The 20283-nt window shown below is 35.9% G+C and overlaps 1 protein-coding gene across 1 annotated transcript in view; it reads left to right on the top strand.

The window, feature by feature from the left end:
- Positions 1-14500: 14500 nt before the first annotated feature.
- The window catches only part of LOC107711673 (protein Wnt-3a), a gene marked incomplete at its 5' end in the record, with an annotated part of 11510 nt that continues 5727 nt past the window's right edge, over positions 14501-20283 (top strand). The window contains one exon of the mRNA XM_016516693.1: positions 14501-14639. Coding sequence (XP_016372179.1) covers positions 14501-14639 — 139 coding nt within the window. The remainder of the gene's footprint in view (positions 14640-20283) is intronic.

Below are 20283 nucleotides of genomic sequence, written 5' to 3'. Positions count from 1 at the left end.
ATTAAACTAAACCGACAACTAAAAAAAAAAAAAAAAAAAAAAAATTTTATTAACTAAATTGTTAGTTATGGTAGAAATTACATCACAGCTGAGACAGTGAATTTTTATTACAGTTAATAATTCATTTATATTTAATAACAAAAATACAAAAATATTTATTATATAAAATTATAAAAGAAAACGGTTTTAGCTGGGACATAAAGGTTCCTGTTGAAGAAACACCTAGTTATGCCTCAATGTTATAAATATTCAACTTCCACCATGTTATGGTTTTACATTAACTAAGGTAATGTGCTCATGTATGTCTACAGTAGCTCAGAAGTAGCTCTGTTTAAACAGGCATGAATTGAGAAATCAACATTTCCTTGATCTTTTGACAAGAGGTCATTGTGCTATAAAAACATACGTTTCAAGACTGCCTGAAGAATTCTAACATTTGGCTATTTATTTTCAATAAAGTGCCTGATCATGTCACTAATGTTAATTCTAAAGCTTGATCTGTGATAAATTACTGTTTTGATATGTAAAGACGCATGTAGCCCGCCATTCTGTCTCAAAATTGTTTATTTCTGTTTATGCATCGGCAAAATCAAGCCATCAACTGAACATCCACTCATATTCACGTTCCTTTTAGTAGCATTAAAAACAAAGAGCTTGTAACACTCCAAAGAGAAAGGAAAAATTGAAATCGCATCATATGACCCCTTTAAATTGTGATTATATACAAAAAACATTCAAAGAATGCTCGCTTTATAATCGCTGGAGCTGTCAATAACTATAGTTCAGCACAAGTTCTGCAATGCATAAGAAATCTCACATTTACATCGTTTCTACACTTTGTTGGTTACGGCGAGAGAATTGGTGAATGTAAGTGAGCTTACGCTGAACAAAAATTTGGCCATCCACAATTGTTCAATGCTGCAAAAAACAGTGTTCAAAGAAACATTTAAATCCACACTTTACATTAGTTAATCTAAGCAACTGTTATTGTAATCGTATTTCAACAGTTCCATGTTGTTTCATGCGTTTACGTTGAAGTCTTAAAGGAGACACGTCCCTTTAAAATCAGTATTCAAACCAGACGGTCAAAAACAAAACAGAATATGGCCAACTATTTCTAAATTAGGATGTAATTTTTTATGTAAAAACCTTACATATAAGTGCATTAGTGGTCCTCAAGGAACATTCTAAAATAATAATAAATGACCCCTTTATTAAATGTCCCAAATGTCAAGAAGTTTTAGAAAAACTTTGTCATCATGATCCGGTAGTTGGGTAAGGAGGAAAAAGTGTGAAGGTTCGCTGAATTCATACTCACCTGGGGGCAATATTAATCATATTCCATTCTCATGGCTGGAATAATAGAGCTGACACTGTGCCCACATGCTGTAACCAACACCTCACCCTGTTCAAGCTCTGTTAGCTGGACTCTGAAGCAGAACCTCAAACATTTTGGTCTGTTTCATATTTCTCCTCCACTATTGATGCTGTGGACGGGACAGCAGCTGACGTTGTTCATGTCATTTGAGTATGTTTTCAATGCTGACTCTGCCTGTGAGGTCATGATGATGGAAAAAGCACCTCGACTCACACCTCTGCTGTCTCTTTTCCAGAAATAACAAGTAAAAACACACTCTATGTCAAACACAGAACTTACTTTCACAGAACACCCTACGAATGGGTGTCTGCATGTAAAAAGAGTATGTTTATTATCACCAAACAAACTGCATGGATTATTGGTTGTGCAAATAAAGAAATGGAGTCTTCAAATAATTTGTCTTTTTATTATGCTCTGCCTGGAAACCTGTAGGCTATCTCTTCAACACCACTAATCAGTTTTTACTAAATATGAATTATTCAAAGCTTAGAGGAATAGTTCACCCAAAAAAAAAAAAAAAGTACTCTATTTATGTGTAGCCTACTTTTTATTTTATTTATTTATTTTTTTTTTACATGAAGAAAGAAAGTCATATGCCTTTGGATTTGAAAAAACATGGATCCACACATATTATTTTTGGGTAAACCATTCCATTAATGAATATCTAATCCAAAAGTTAATTTTCTCATTCAACACAGGCGAGTCACTTATTACAACACAGAGGCATTCAAAATAACTTCCAGAAATCACTAGTTTATGACTTAATGGCAATAAATGTATGTCATTGCATAGGTTGGTCAGGTCAGATGTTAACAGGAAGGTCAGCTTTAGACAGAGAACGTTCACTGGCACTGAAGATGTGGAAGAAATGACAATTTGATGCTTTATGGACGGTACTCACTGTGTCAAAATATTAGCTTAATTTCAAATATTGTGCTGAGCAACTTGAAGAGCAACATCGAGTTTGATGCTGCTCATTGCCACTAGATGGAGACATATGAAACAGAAACGTGTTTGAACGCAGTCCTGCACATGTAACTCATTAGCTGCAGTCGTTAAATAAAGAACGCATGAGACAGTGATGAATGAATGAAAATATTATAGCTACATCAAAAACACGAGTTGTTAAGAAATGGTTAAAAGTCGTTAAAAGTCTCTTTGACCTTTGAATAAATGTAAAAGTCTATGTAGGCCCTTAAGGAAATCTGTTATCTTGTTATTTGACTAGTGTCCTATTATGTTAAAGAAATATGCAGTTTTATGCAGCAGTTGGTCAATATTATTTAGCGGTTAATAGTCGGAAAGAATTCTCTGATTAGATCTGCAAGTTACTCGTTACATGACTTTATGATGAGGGAGAACGTGAGATTCATTAATTCGTTAATTAGCTTTTCCTATTTACTCGATGTGAGCTTCTCCTTTAGATCTCTGTAGGCTACCCTGTTGAAAAAAACAGCATATGCTGGTTAGGTATGTTTTGACGCTGGGATGCTGGTTTATGCTGGTCCTTTGCTGGTTTAAGCTGGTCCTTTGCTGGTTTATGCTGGTCCTTTGCTGGTTTATGCTGGTCCTTTGCTGCTTTATGCTGGTCCTTTTGCTGGTTTATGCTGACAACCTTATGTATATATAACACACAAAGCCTTGCATGTCCCAATAACTATTAAAACAGTGAGTGTCCCGAGCATTTGCAGTTCAGGCTGCCTGAGTGACTTGGTCCTTTGCTTGTTTATGCTGGTCCTTTGCCAGCACATGACCAGCATAAACCAGCAAAAGGACCAGCATAAACCAGCATCCCAGCGTCAAAACATACCTAACCAGCATATGCTGTTTTTTTCAACAGGTATAATAAAGGACCTGTTCCACCACAGACCGCATCTGAGCAGGTGTGTAGAGGATCAATGAATATGAATCCACACGATGAACACACGTCCAGTCGGAAAGACAACACGTGCTTTGATGGAATTTACTCTGAAGCTTGTAGAAATATTGCAACATCTGCATATAAAAAGAAAGTTTCCTATTCGGCAAAAAAACAGCGTTATAACCTAGCTATCATTGTATAATTATAACATAGATTATGATTATTTGTCTTTATATTATAATCATTATGATTATCAATAGTCAATTTTGATCAATTCCATGATCTTAGCATGAGGCAAACGTACCGTTTCAGTTAAAGTTGTTATAAGATGGACAGATCAGTTTTATCCCGAGCAATATTGCCCGTGTTTATTTGAATTTTATGTAGCTATTTGAAATGCTGCAAAGTCTATTTGGAAGCAAATTAGGGTTTAGTATCTTGACATTAGGCCTATTTTTTGTAGCCTAGTTAAAGTAGCAAGACTTAATCCTGGCTTAGTTTAAGCCCTGTCTGTGAAACCGGGCCTTAATCTTTAATCAGAGGATTAAACAAAATGACCCAAGATATTGAAAGCCTCAAATATTCTCAAGCTGATGTTTGTTTTTTCTATGGTCCTTGTTTTTAAGGGCATAAAATATGAACAAATAAGATTTAATAAACACTAAATAATATTCTCTGATTTCAGGGTTCTGGAAAGGACTGACCCTTCCTTCCTGAAATCATGCAACACCACCGAAGTGCAGGAAACAGGAGAGGGAGAAATTATGGCTCCTTATCTGATGGTAAGTTTGTGTTCTGCTATGTGTAACTGTAGTTTATGCCATAACTAACTTTTAAAAAAAATCAACATTATTTAACAATAAAAAAAAAAAGGGTTCAAATTATTTTATTTATTTTTTAAATAACAAAACAGCTTGATTGGAATCATTTGAACACAGCGAAGCAAGCAATACTGCCAGAAAAACTAACACAAGTCAAATAAGCAATTCACACGTTTTCATTTTTGCGTATGAGGGGCTTTAAACCGGGGGGGTGTGTGTCTGTTTAAGCCTAACTTTTTAAAGGATGATATATCTTGGATATTTCCTGTTTCTTTTTTGTGGGCTCACGCGCGTCATGGCAAGTTACCCGATATGGTGGTAAGTTTTATGACTTTTTTAACCTTTCTCTGTTAAATACAATGAGTTTGGTAGTCTAGAAAGGGTAAATGACAAGCTTTCAACTTGACAATGATTTGGGGGATTGAAAATGTCTTTGACCTCACTTCTAAAATACCGGTATTGATATGATGATCGGTAACGCTATCTATCTATCTATCTATCTATCTGTCTATCTGTCTGTCTGTCTGTCTGTCTGTCTGTCTGTCGTGCACCTGTTAATCGTTTTGTAAGTACATTGCAGGATCAACTTTTGTCAACATAGACCTATAATAAGTGTAACTCGTGTCCAATGTATTAATTAAAACGTTCGATTCGTTCATTGAAATTGTTAGCATAATTAGTTATTTTCATTTACCCAACGGTTTAACCATTTTAAATATTCTCAGTGATTCAGATGTTGACTTTGTGTGATATTTTACGACAGGCTGGACGTCAAACCGTGTTGTCTTTAAATAAAACCTATGTGAGGAAACGATAGGCTATTTGTACTACATGTTATTTATAATAAATCAATGCTGTTAACGTAGCTGTTCAATTAGTTTCGTTAATCAGAGACTTCGCTTTCGCTGCATTCATTCAAATTAGCCTTATGCATATTCAGAATTTGATTTTAGTTGTTATATTTTTTATCATCATTATTGTATAGGCTTTTGAACACTTCGTTGTAATTATTGTATTTTAAATAGGCCTAAACCACTTACTATAATAATGACAATAAAGTAAAATCGGCGATTGTAGCTGGTGAGGTTGGGAAATGATTTTAAACCCATCTAATTGATTGTTAAGAATATGCAGATTATCATAACATATTTTTTAAAAATCCACTGGAATTCTCAGTGTATTTCTTTACAAATATTCTCTTAAAATAACTTCATGCTTGTACAAAAAAAGTAATGTTCATAACTGACACAGCAAACATTCAAAGTGTTCTCCACCGATTTCACTCACACACATAAAAGATCATTGTTTCAGGGAGGCAAGACAATAAAGCAGAGTTTTCTCAGTGGTTGTAAAAGTTGTAATTGAGTCGGTCATTAGTCACAGTCCAGGCTGCTCTTTTTTGTTGATTGTTGTCTGTCTGACCCTCTTGAAATTTTAAAAGCTCTGCTTTCCTTCTCATTCACAATGCCAGCTCAGAAAACAGCATCCAGAAACTTCAATTGCTTATTATGAGCCGCCAACCCTTGTGGAAAAAGATTGTACTTAATTGTATTGAATGTGCACTTGTTATGTACTTCAAATCGTACAAGAAAAAACCTGTACTTGCAGATAATATTAATGAAATAAAAGACCACTCTTAAAGAAAATACACTTTTTTGACTATGTTTCGTAACACATTTAAGTACACATTTAAAAAGCGCAAAGAAAAATCAAATGAAAAGTTTTACTTTAAAAGAACATTTTAACTCATTTGTTTTAATAATGTGTTTAATCATCTTTTGAAGAGCAACACTTATTTTTAAGTGCTGACTAAAGCACACGTAAAGTACTTGATTGTAATTTTAACTGTAGTGAAGTTATTAAAAAAATAGTTATTTGATGCATTTAATATATGTGCTAAATTACAACATCATAATTAATGTGTAATTACAAATACGTTTAAATACATGACATACAAGTTTCAATAGAAATGACATTAAAGTATATTTCAATTTACCATAAATGCTTGTCAGTACTTTCAACACTTGTACACTTTGACCATATTTCAAAGACAATAAAAGTAATTATGAAATTACATATAAAGATGTACTTAATTGTGTCAAAACACTCTTAAATTCAACTCATTGCATTTAGTATAAATTAAACCTTTCATTTAATTGTAAATAGCATGCAATTAGGTTTCTGAACACAGTGCAATGTTTTTAGAAACCCAATTAAATATGTTCTTTTAAAGTATGATATTTCCATAATATGCACTCTTTTTAAAAGTAATGCTTAAGTGTTCTTCTGTTTCAAGCTCAGGGGTGTGCTATAGAAGTACAGAACATTTACCATCAAGGTATCAAACTGTCAAATAATCCATATAAAAACACTGAGGTATACAGCTAACCATCTCACCATCAGTACAGCTGTCAAGCTGTACAAAATGTGCATTGCTTCTGGAGTGACATATTTTTTTTTCAGCTCCAGCCTCAACTCAGCTTCATGGTAAATTGTGAGAAGTATCAGAAAGTGTCAAGTTTGACCTAGATCAGTCTATAGTGTTTTTTTAATGTAAAATGTACTGCCTCACTTTGTTAGAAACGACTGCTTCTGATTGAATGTGCCAGGTTCTCTTGGTTTAAACAATCAGCTTTTGACAGAGGTATAAATAAAGTACCTAATAAATCGATTCAGTTTTTAGGTAGACAGATTGTTCTTTATTTTTCCCAAGAAACAAGCCACAGAGTTTCAGTTTCCCCTAACAGAAGGTGCATATACGTGAAAACATGGCTGGGCAATTTAACTCAGCAGAATGGCCTGCGGTTCTTCAGCTGAGAGAGTTATGTGATATGATAACCTGCAGTCAAGACCGCAGTGATTTAATGCAGGACTGCTGATGTCCATTCAGAGGAGACCTGGACAGTACAGGTGTATCTATACATGTACTGTTGGATAACGTTTTGCTTGGTAGCACTGTGAAGACCACTATGAAGGAGGTTTTTGATGTGGGTCAGGTATAGAGACCAGGTTCATGGCTTCCTGCATCTCCTCATGACATAGTGTTGCCTGACTGCACCTCCACCCCTGCGCTCCACCTTAAAAGATAAATAACTGGAGGTGAAAGCTTGCTGCACATTCCTTCTCCAAAACACTTTTCTCTTGATGTCAAAGTCGGCTTTGTGGCCCCAGGGCCTACAAGTAAAGTGGTAATTCAGAGGTGCACTTGCTTGGGCTTGCTGAAATATGCATTAAAACCTAGACTGGATACACTTCAGATGAAAAGTGAGCAAATATATCTAAGACTCCAGAGCAAACGGAATGTTCATTTCTGTCCTTTTGTCGTTTAATTACCTGGCTTTAAAAGATTTCGGGGAGGTAAAGACTGTACTGTTCTGCCAGGGTGGAGGGTGGATGTCAGTTTGTCATCCTTTCGTTTGGGATATCGCTAAAATATGAAAGTTTGGCACAAGCTTGGTTCAAAGAATGAGTTTCACACGCCTGATGCAAATCATGACAACCTTATAAATGCTTGTGTTGCATTGGATTCTATCTACATATTCTTCAAGAAATACCAGCTTATCCAATCTCAGTGCAGTAACAATGAATTCGTTTTGGCCAAATGTGCTTTCATTTGTTTTTAGAGAGCCCGAGTTCTCTGTTCTTAATAAATGATGGTGATCTCAGTATCATGAGCTACAACAGATGACGGGGCAGACACACGCCCAAGACAGCTGAGCACGAGGACATGTCACTGAAACACCTGTTCACCTCACTCAGCGGTGGTGACGTCTCAAATTCATCAGCTTCTGGCAAAGTACAATACCAAAGTATGAGGTGGTGATTCTAGCCGTCAACAGAGCCTATTAATTATCACTTTAGTCTTGACTGCAGTATACCTGAAGTCCTTAATCAAGGCTTACTTGTGGTGAAATGATTGTAACGTAGCCTCTCTTGGCATTTTGGGAGAATATAATGAAACTTCTCAATGCCATAAAAAAAATTATAAAAATAAACAAATAAGAAATTATGAATCTCATTTACAGCTCAATTGAAACTGTAAATCTCTGATTACGGTGAAAAAACAATGTACTCATAATGATTTGTTGTACCGTTTAATTTAAATAAACATCATTGCATTACACCGTAGTTTTTTTTCTATAATTCATCTTAAAGGGGTCAATGATGCGATTTCAAGTTTTCCTTTCTCTTTGGAGTTTTACAAGCTGTTCGTGCATAGATAAGATCCCTAAAGTTGCAAAGACTAAAGTCTCAAAACCAAAGAGATATTCTTTATCAAAGTTAAGACTCGTCCCCGCCCTCCTAAAACGCCTCTTTTAAACACGCCCCCACATTTCTACATCACTGTGTGGGAGGATTTGCATAACGCCGCCCAAATGTTCACGCAAAGAAAGAAGGCGTAACTTTGCGCTGTGGATCGCCGGATCGGCTTTCACCGTGGACGAAGTGGAGTCCAGCCCGGGGTCGTCACATGTGGTTGCCGCAAGCCTGCCGGCCGCTCCTTCGTCGAATCCGCCGGCCGCGCCGTTATCAAGCCCACCGTGTGAGATGCTTGTGAAATTGAAACTACTTTGTTTGGTCTTCCAAAAATGGACACGACTAGAAATCAGTGGTTAAGTTGTATTTACAACACTGTTCCAGAACAGTTCAACCCAAATATTCAGATGTGTGCAGCGCATTTTATGGAGGACTGTTTCCTGATCCTGGGAGAGTAGACAATGCCGGCTGTTCTGACTCACAGACTGTAAGTACGTTTTCATATTTAAAGGATTTGCCACTGACGATTCAAACGCAAGTTTTAAGCAGTGTAGAGTAGCACTTGTTGATCACAAATGCAGACATGGTTTTATGTTTACGCGGCGCGATGCAACGCAACGCGTAAAAAGACAGTATAGTAAAGTCATTATAATCAGTAATTATGTTCCCACTGGATTCAACAAATGCCTTGTTTATAATGGGTTTTATTGGTTTTGTCTCGTCATGCCGGGACACGGCATCACAGTATGGTGAGGGGCGTAACATTTCCGTCTCACGCTTGAGGCATTCGGCCAATCACAACGCACTGGATAGCTGGCCAATCACAGCACACCTTGCTTTTTCAGACCGATGAGCTTTGTAAAAATCGATACGTTTCAGAAAGGCAGGCCATAGAGGAGAAACAATAATGTACAGTATGTGGAAAATAATGTGGAAATTAAACCGCATAAACACATTTCATTACACCAAATACATAAAATAATGTTCTTTTTTAGAAACGTCATATGACCCCCTTTAGGAATTACAGTAATGAAGATGTAGAATAACTGGAGAATCACTACTGAGAATAATGGTAATTACAAAAAAAAAAATAATAATAATCTTTTGATTTTGGGGTTAAATGCAACCTGGGCATAATTTTGTGCAATTTATCCGATTGTTTTATTTGAGGATAGTGCTTGTGGTTGCACCAGTGTTCAACATAAAAATGAGTTCAAATATAAAACTACTGTACTGTTTTAGTGCCTACCACACAACTAAACATTAATGTACTTAATTGTATTGTGATTGAGTAGATCAAGTAATACTGAGTGAATTTGACCATTTTGTCTTATTCCACACCTCAAGTTGAGCTTGCTCAGTCAGCTTGGTTCTGGTTCTCAACAGCTTGTTCTCCATCATTGCATCCTCATGGATTAGACATGCAGATAACTAGCATTCAAAGATTAGCCAGCCTTCGTTCAATTATATATAATCAATTAATGTTTTCAAAAACATACTGAGAAATTAATCAATGAATTTTTAACATTCGATAAGTTCTCAAAATAAATTAATTACAACAGTTCTATCTGTCTCCTGTGTGTTGTGACCATAAAGAGGCGGTACTAGGTCTAAATGAGCTCAATCCTTGTAAAGAAAAAAGAGACAGAAACGGCAGCTGACCGATATTTTAATCGCAATTCAAGCATCGGTCAGTCTTGCCCACGGCCACCCCTGGCCACCCCCTAGTTCTGCCCTTGGGTAGCACTGAGGGTTGGTTGTGTATTTGTATGCATGTAAAAGAAATGCATGCAACAGCGTGAGACAGACGGGGCGGGCGTAAACGTCCCGTGCCATTGGTTTGAGAGGCTACTTGGCCCCTGAGGCAAAGGACTGACAAAGGCTAAGAAAAGGTCAAATTGTAATAGGAATTACTTAGTGAACAAATCCTCATAGTTTCGCTACACCCTGCTAGATGAGGTTTGGAACTTCTCTCGGGCCAGTTTCATTCAAGTTCCCTCTTGTTCTGTGCTCCCTTAGACTTTAAAGTAAAATTCAGATTAAGCTCCTTACCGAGAAAGATGTAAAAAGGCCTGACTCACAGTAAAATAATGCCAGGGATCAACTTGTACAAAGCATAACCTATTTGAAGTCAGTTTAGACAAGAGCAGTTATAGAAAGACATCAAAGAGTCTCAAGCATAATTCAGCAGTCTCAATTTCTCAAGCATAATTCAGTTCAAGTACTTTCTGTACTCTTTTCAAAAATCAATGATGTAGCCTACTATAATCACACACAATGAAATTCATGCTTTAGGCCAACATGGTTGATCTAAGCCATCATTAATTTCCTTTACAATCAGAGATCCATAACTTCCCTCTCAGAACAATGGAGGAGAGGAAGTGTTGTGGAATGCAGCAGGTATAGGAACCGGTTGGAGGTGCATCAGCTGATGAGGGAGTGTCACAGTCTTTGTCATTGAGAGAGCCCTACAGGTCTAATCGCTGCCGGTCAGGGGTCACTGAGGGGCCCTCTTGTTGTCATTAGTAATCGGCTCGTAACACAGGTCAACACGCACAGCTAATTGAGACTGCTCACACCTTCACAGACACGTCGCTTTCATTTTAACTGTAAACATTAAAATGTGTTAATATGTATTATTAAAATATGTTAATATTTAATATCCAAAATTAGGGCTGATTGCACTTACGTTTCATCAGAATGAGTGCAATTTCACATAGGCCACAAATCACAAGAATGTCAACTCGCATGGTTTGCTCGCAGATTTAGTCACCGCACGCACAAACGACCGAGTGAAAGAAAACAGATTGTCTGTATTAGACTTTCTTTGATTTCATTGATTAAAATTCTTGACATCTGGCAAACGCAACCATGAAAGCCTGCGAAAAGCTTGTTGCAAGATAACGCAAATGCCGCTATGAATAAATCAATTATTGAATAAAAGCAAATATCGCTGACGACTAATAAATCCAGAGAAACAGAAATCGTGATCACAATAGTCCCGGAGGTAGGCGGGGCTTAAAACGGAAGTGTGTCCAAACTATATGAAAATTCTATTTTAAATGTAATTCTGTTCCCTTCATAGTTAACATAAAGCAATTACGCCTTGTATGATTTATTCAGCTATTCCTTTTTATTCTAACATTTCTGTAAATTTATTTTAATTGAAACAAAAATACTAAATGGTAAATAAAAATGTTTTAAAAGTCCTTTAATAGAGAACATTGGTGTTGTTTGTGGGATTGTGGGACATGCTCCCACCACTTTTTTGCCAATTTGCAATTCGCTCCCTACCACTTTTTGAAATCCATTGGACAAACAGCTTGCAGAACCCTTGTACAACACTCTTACGTATGCGTGAAAACTGACGCTAATATGTACACCTTAACGAATGAGGCTTCTGCTTACATATTTCTATGCTAGTGGCCTTTTCAGTTGCTCGTGACAACATTTGTTGGTGGTTGTTGTCACATGCTTAAGCTCAATTTCATTCAAAGAGTTTACACATATTCACTTTACACACTCTCTATTGAGTTATATTTTTTGTTGTTGTTTATCTAAAATATTGTGATTTTTGAAATCTTGTTTCTGAAATCATGAGAGGTGTTATGGTGAGATGTGTCTTGTTCTTAACATGAGTTTTTAGCATATCAGATACACTAAGTCTTGTACTAATTTATCATAGTTAAGGTAGAGTAAGGATACAGATTATATGTTAGATTTGAAATCGATGACAACAAAGTAGAAAAACAGTAGCAAAACACCTAGTACTGACTGACAAACTGACAAACTTTCCACAACAGTGCAATGGAAACTCTGAATTGTAAGTTAAAAGCATGTCAGCACATGAGTCGCATCTGAGCCGTGTGTCATCAAAGAATGGTCGAGTTCAAACTAACATAAGTCAAGCATCCTCTGATGCTCAGCCAGACCAGTGCACACTGTGTCATTACAGCAAACCACAGACCTATTTCACTTTTGGACAGTTTAAGGATGTCGGTGGCCCTTAATGACAAGGTACCTGTCCCACACTGTGAATCCTTGATCAGTATACTGCTCCTGTCTCAGCTGGGGCTTTCATGTTTGTTTACCACTTAGCAACGTGTTATGGCTTTATCCGAACCCCTCCCACAAAGCCAAAGATCTTCAATGCCTATGACAGGTTCAAACAACACAAGCAACAATAGTTCCTGCTGCTACATTTTTTGAACTGGTGTGGTACATATATAATGCCAAGTGTTAGATTGATCTCCTCATTTTAGGACATGGAGTCCATCCACACATGTTACACTTTGATCCTATAATTGTTCAAATTACACTTTTCTGGCTTTTTCAGCTAACTTGTAAATGATACACCCGTGATAATGCGGTAAATAGGAGTAGTTAGTAAAGGAGGGTCTGCGCTTTGAGCAAAATTAAGCTTATTTTAAATCCTGACTGAAAATACCAGCATCAAATGTGACCCTGGAGCACAAAAGCAGTCTTAAGTCGCTGGGGTTTATTTGTAGCAATAGCCAAAAATACATTGTATGGTTCAAAATTATAGATTTTTCTTTTATGCCAAAAATCGTTTACGTAAAGGTCATGTTCCATGAACATATTTTGTAAATTTCCTACCGTAAATATATTCAAACTTAATTTTAGAGTAGTAATATGCATTGCTAAGAACTTCATTTGGACAACTTTAAAGATTATTTTCTCAATATTTAGATTTTTTTTTGCACCCTCAGATTCCAGATGTTCAAATAGTTGTATCTCGGTCAAATATTGTCCTATCCTAACAAACCATACATCTATGGGAAGCTTATTTATTCAGCTTTCAGATGATGTATAAATATTTTGTGGTCCAGTGTCACAAATGTTCTGGTTTGGATCCAGCATGGGACACGCTAGTGTGCTGCTATGCCCCATCAGGCCTCTTAACTAGCTAAACCAGTGAGAATACCTTGGTAAACATAACCAGCGGGCAAATATCACAGATGATTATGCTTAATAAATTGAGAGAAACAGAAATCGTGATCACGGCTGAAAGATGACTCATCGTGCAGCCCTATCTGAACAGAACCAACACTGAACTGACTGAATAATGGCACTATTGTCTTTTAGAGCTGCTTTACATCAGAATCTGAACTGTCTCTGTAAGTTGAGTTTATCTGTAAGAGAGATATATTTTTTTCTTGTTTATCACTGTTGAAGCTGCTTTGACACAATCTGTATTGTATAAAGCACTAGAAATAAAGGTGACTTGGCTTAAACCATCTCTGCCGTTGCTAATGAACAGGTCCTTCAGCTAGACCAGCAGCAAACCACCATGAACAGCATGAATTCTGTTCTAAACTGGCCTTTTCAGTTATATTCACTTATTCATTCGCCACTGTCTCTGTGGCTATGCATTGTGGATTTTTTTGTTAAATCTGGTGCATTGATCGGTTTGTCCGTATTCAAGACAACATTCATATCTTAGGTAGCAATGAAGTTCAGCAAATGCAATTTTATTTTTTCAGTATGTATACATAGAGTGGACTTATCAAAAAAAAAGTATTAAGAACTAAAATGTAACTACATGGACTTAACAAGGGTTAAGGATAGGTTTGGGATTGGACGTAGCTAGGGTTAGTTCCAAGTTAATACCCAGCTATTGTAATTACGGTCACACTTTATTTTAAGGTCCAATTCTTACTATTAACTAACTATTAACTACGACGTTTGCCTCATTAACCTCCTAATTTGCTGCTTATTATTAGTTAGTAAGGTAGTTGTTAAATTTAGGTATAGGGTCGGATTAAGGCATCTAAAATATGGTCATACTGAATAAGACATTAATATGTGCTTTATAAGTAGTAATAAACAGTCAATATGCTAGTAATATGCATGCTAGTTAATAGTGAGAATTTCTCCTTAAAATAAAGTGTTACCGTAATTACTAAAGTAAGTACATACACTCTAAAAAATGCTGGGTTAAATACAACCCAGTGCTGGGTAAAATAGGGACAAACCCAGCAATTGGGTTGTTTTGACCCAGCGGTTGGGTTAAATGTTTAACCCAACCTTCTGGGTAGTAACCCAACCGCTGGGTCAAAACAACCCAATTGCTGGGTTTGTCCCTATTTTACCCAGCACTGGGTTGTATTTAACCAAGCATTTTAATATGTTGACATGCTTTAATGTTCAAAAAACACATTTTATGTGGAAATCATGCCTAGCGTGGCAGAGGGGGTGAAAATCGGCATCCAAGAGTGTCAGCATCAGTTCCGAGGCCGCAGATGGAATTGCACGACTATTAATGACAACCTGGCCATCTTTGGACCAGTGCTGGATAAAGGTAGGCCTACAATAAGAGAATCAAAGGGAATTCATCGAGTCATTGTATAATTAAGGGTACATTTCATATCCATTGATGATAATTAACATTTTTATTCAGAAATATCATATTTTATTCATTAAGAGAATATGTGACCCTAGAGCACAAAAGCAGTCTTAAGTCACTGGGTCTCTGTAAGTTGAGTTTATCTGTAAGAGAGATATATTTTTTTCTTGTTTATCACTGTTGAAGCTGCTTTGACACAATCTGTATTGTATAAAGCACTAGAAATAAAGGTGACTTGGCTTAAACCATCTCTGCCGTTGCTAATGAACAGGTCCTTCAGCTAGACCAGCAGCAAACCACCATGAACAGCATGAATTCTGTTCTAAACTGGCCTTTTCAGTTATATTCACTTATTCATTCGCCACTGTCTCTGTGGCTATGCATTGTGGATTTTTTTGTTAAATCTGGTGCATTGATCGGTTTGTCCGTATTCAAGACAACATTCATATCTTAGGTAGCAATGAAGTTCAGCAAATGCAATTTTATTTTTTCAGTATGTATACATAGAGTGGACTTATCAAAAAAAAAGTATTAAGAACTAAAATGTAACTACATGGACTTAACAAGGGTTAAGGATAGGTTTGGGATTGGACGTAGCTAGGGTTAGTTCCAAGTTAATACCCAGCTATTGTAATTACGGTCACACTTTATTTTAAGGTCCAATTCTTACTATTAACTAACTATTAACTACGACGTTTGCCTCATTAACCTCCTAATTTGCTGCTTATTATTAGTTAGTAAGGTAGTTGTTAAATTTAGGTATAGGGTCGGATTAAGGCATCTAAAATATGGTCATACTGAATAAGACATTAATATGTGCTTTATAAGTAGTAATAAACAGTCAATATGCTAGTAATATGCATGCTAGTTAATAGTGAGAATTTCTCCTTAAAATAAAGTGTTACCGTAATTACTATAGTAAGTACATACACTCTAAAAAATGCTGGGTTAAATACAACCCAGTGCTGGGTAAAATAGGGACAAACCCAGCAATTGGGTTGTTTTGACCCAGCGGTTGGGTTACTACCCAGAAGGTTGGGTTAAACAATTTTTGATTAGTAATATGCATTGCTAAGAACTTCATTTGGACAACTTTAAAGGTGATTTTCTCAATATTTTGATTTTTTTGCACCCTCAGATTCCAGATATTAAAATAGTTGTATCTCAACCAAATATTGTCCTATCTTAACAAACCATACATCAATGGAAAGCTTATTTATTCATCTTTCAGATGATGTATAGATCTCAATTTTGAAAAATTGACACTTAAGACTGGTTTTGTGGTCCAGGGTCACATATATACTAGAATCTCATGCATATATTTTGTGCACCCTGTTTTTCAGATTGTTTGAAATTTTCTTTATGTCCCTTAAATTGCAGTGTTTGCAATGTCCGCTTTGTGAGTCTTGAGTTCAGAACAATGAATAAAAAAATGTAAAGTCAAGATTATAAATATATAAAATGTATTTCTACAATCTAAATACCTTAAAAATAGAGTATTTTCTTTCAAATAAAAGAAAATATTTCATTTCGCTCATGTCCACAAAAATACTAACCAAACACCCCCGAAAACTAAAAAATGTTTTATTACAAAACCACGTGACCAGCATCATGTGATGTCATTTTCTTCTGCAGTGGACATTTTGAACAAATTATCGTAAATTTTATTTATATTTGACGTCCAATGACCTATATTCATGGAGTCTATTAATTGCTTGTAAACTATGTTGGGTACATTGTTATGGTTTGCAATATTTTTATGATTTTATTTAAAAAATAAGAAGAAGAATAAATAAGAATGAGGTTAACCTGATCAAGAAAATAACCTTTGGTTGGCCAGACAAGGCAAAATGGTGAAATTGTCAGCTGTGTTACCTGTAAACCAATACACTTTGTCCATAACATAGTTGACAAACTCACCGCCAGGGAAAACATCTTTTTCTTTGTAATATCAAAATGGTGTTTAATGACTAAGCTTGGCAACTAGCAGATACACTGATAAAATATATCAGCTGAAAGCAATAGTTGTTTTATTGTGAAAGCATGTTGTTTTTACACTTTTTTCCTGATGTGAAATGTACCCTAAATTATAGAATGACTATCATGCTGCCTTTAAATATTTAGCCTGATAGTTAGCCAGAGGTAAAAATCTCTTACCAATGAATTTCAGTTTCTACATTTTAAAGACTGGAGAACAGGAATGTGATCTGCCTTTATCCACCCCATAATGAAAGCTACTCGAAAATCATATTTCACTCAGTGCTTCTTTGTATTCAGTGACTATGTAACATTATGACTTCTCAATTACAACAAAAGTCCCTGTTTGCACACAGCTCTGATTACTGAGATTACTCTGTTGTTCTGTGCACATTATTTATTTGCCGCTCTCTAATCCCACTCTCAATGGGCATTAGTCAGGTGCACTGGACTATGACAGTTTGTACAGATGTAGTGATGCACGTGTGTAAAGTGGGTGGGACGTGTTTTGTTTGTTTCTGTCAAAGGGAATCCCCACATTTCTCATTGTGTTTGTCCCGGCACAGTAAAGGTAATGCATCTCACAGCAGCAACACGCTGACGTTCCTAAAAGGCATTTCAGAAGTATCTCAGCGTGTGTGCAACACGCACACATTTACAGACATACTTCACCATGCGCTCAAACGGATTACATTGCCAGCTTGTGTGTTTGTCTAAGGTGAAGTTATGAATGTGTTGTTTTGGTCTTTAATCAGTTGGGATTCTTGTCTAAGGCACAAGTCTGTGCATAACACAGCACAGTTTAGGGTTATGTAGATTTAACAAAATCCAAATCAACTGTTTCTTAATGACTAAACTAGATAGCTTCATTACAGAAATGTATATTTTGCTAGGGTAAGCATCATTATTGCTATTGCTCATATTAAACAACTGTAACTTGACAAGATACACTGTAAAAAAAAATCTGTGACATTTACGGTAAAATACCGGCAGCTGTGGTTGCCAGAACTTCACTGTAAAAAATATGGTAGCAACATTTTAGGTTTTACAGACTTAATCTAAATTCACAATAAAATACCGTATTTCATTAACTGATGTAATGTTAATAAACCAACATATTTAAGTACTAAAATCTGTTTTGAACCATTGTAATGCACTGATAACCACCAAAAACTGGTGGTGATGAGAAAGTCACATGATGAACTAAAGCTCATCACAAACAGTTTGTCTACGAGCAGAGGAGGACAATACTTATATATAGAAACTGTAGCATTTTTACAGTCTTTTACTGTTAAAATCACAATCATTTTTTACAGTGTACTTATAAAATTTGATGTAAATGGCATTTGTGTGTGGGTTAATATTTTTGATCACACTTTAGTTTGGGAATCAATTCTCAATATTAACTAACTATTAACTATGATTTTGCCTCAATAAACTCCTAATTTGCTGCTTATTAATAGTTAGTAAGGTAGTTGTTAAATTTAGGTATGGGGTAGAGATTAAGGGATCTAAAATATGGTCATGCAGAATAAGGCATTAATATGTGCTAATAAACAGCTAATATGCATGCTAATATGCAACTAGTTAATAGTGAGAATTGGTCCCGAAACTATCATGTGACCTATTTATTAACATTACATAACTTAGTCAAAACATAGTGAAGAAAAGCCACAATTAAGTACATATTAATATTTAAATGACTGTACCTTAGTAATATTTCGTTGTCATATCCAAAAAGACATCAAATGTTGCAGTAAACCAGTTTTTACTGATTTAAAAACAAACTGCTTCATTAAATGAATCAGCCTTCCCATTAGTGCTTCAAGAGATAGTTCACCCAAAAATGAAAATTAATTTACTCATCCACAAGTAACCAAGCAGTTGATGGTAGCCATTGACTTTCATAGTATAGAAAACAAAAAAAATACCATGGAAGTCAAAGGCTGCCGTCAACTGTTTGGTTACCAACATTCTTCAAAATATTTTCTTTTGTGTTCTGAAGAAGAAAGACATTTATACAGGTTTGGAACAACTTGAGGGTGAAGAAATGATTTTCATTTTTGGGCGAACTATCCCTTTCAGCCGTGATGTTAAAACCTTGGTTTGTCCCTATTTTACCCAGCACTGGGTTGTATTTAACCCAGCATTTTTTTAGAGTGTAGTATGCACACACAGAAAAGGACTGTAAAATGAAGTGCTGCCAAAAACTGTAGCAGTCAACGGCTAACCTCCGTGTTTTCCTCGGCAGGTCTCTGGCGGTGGGACACCAGTACACTTCTCTGGGTACTCAGCCCATCCTGTGCAGCTCAATTCTGCCGTCAACTGTTTGGTTACCAACATTCTTCAAAATATTTTCTTTTGTGTTCTGAAGAAGAAAGACATTTATACAGGTTTGGAACAACTTGAGGGTGAAGAAATGATTTTCATTTTTGGGCGAACTATCCCTTTCAGCCGTGATGTTAAAACCTAAAAGACTAATTCAGCATGGGTTAACTGAGATTTTGCTATGGGGTTTTAAATCAATTGTAAATTAAGGTCTATACTAAACATAACTTCTCTATACATCAAAAAATGCAAATATATGATATAAAGTCCATAAATTGTTGCTCTTTAGTTTGGATGCAGGATTTCTTAATTTGTCAAAAAAAACTCATAACGCCTAGGCACTCGAAAATATAATGAAAAATAAAAAGCCTTTATCTCACATGGTTTTACATTAAAACAACTCGCAAGTACACCGACGCGTTGCAGCTAACAAGCCTTCATCAGGGTGTCAAACTACAAACACATTCAGAACTATCAATTAGTCATATGACACAGTCACCTGATTGAATGTAAAAACAACACAAAGATAATTATTTTCACCAATTTATCTTTAATAGTTGGTCCTTTTCTAAACTCGTTAGAAGGAGATTCAGGAAGAACTTCCCTAAGGTGAGGATCACTCATCAAGATTTCCCAATTAGTTTTTACAATTTTTCTTGATTTTATTTGCCTCTATACTGTATTGTCACGAAATAAACTGAATTTTCAGAATGACTTGATTTTTGTCTTTATACACTCTAAAAAATGCTGGATTAAATACAACCCAGTGCTGGGTAAAATAGGGACAAACCCAGCAATTGGGTTGTATTTAACCCAGCATTTTTTAGAGTGTATAAAGACAAAAATCAAGTCATTCTGAAAATTCAGTTTATTTCGTGACAATACAGTATAGAGGCAAATAAAATCAAGAAAAATTGTAAAAACTAATTGGGAAATCTTGATGAGTGATCCTCACAACCGCTGGGTCAAAACAACCCAATTGCTGGGTTTGTCCCCATTTTACCCAGCACTGGGTTATATTTAACCCAGCATTTTTTAGAGTGTACCAATAATTCATCCCTACTGATGTTTTTAGCTTTATTATATGCCTTATAGATCACATGATAATTTTTATATCCTCGTTCTTTAAATCTTTGAATCATATCTTGGGCCTTGATATCAAAATCCTCCTCCTTATCACAAATTCTTTTTAACCTCTGAAACTGCACTCTAAAAAATGCTGGATTAAATACAACCCAGTGCTGGGTAAAATAGGGACAAACCCAGCAATTGGGTTGTTTTGACCCAGCGGTTG

This window comes from Sinocyclocheilus rhinocerous, unplaced genomic scaffold (genome assembly GCF_001515625.1).
Source record: "Sinocyclocheilus rhinocerous isolate Xijiao unplaced genomic scaffold, SAMN03320098_v1.1 scaffold807, whole genome shotgun sequence".
Taxonomy (NCBI): domain Eukaryota; kingdom Metazoa; phylum Chordata; class Actinopteri; order Cypriniformes; family Cyprinidae; genus Sinocyclocheilus; species Sinocyclocheilus rhinocerous.
The sequence above is the reverse complement of the archived record's forward strand: the minus strand, read 5'-3'. Positions and strand labels throughout refer to the sequence as shown.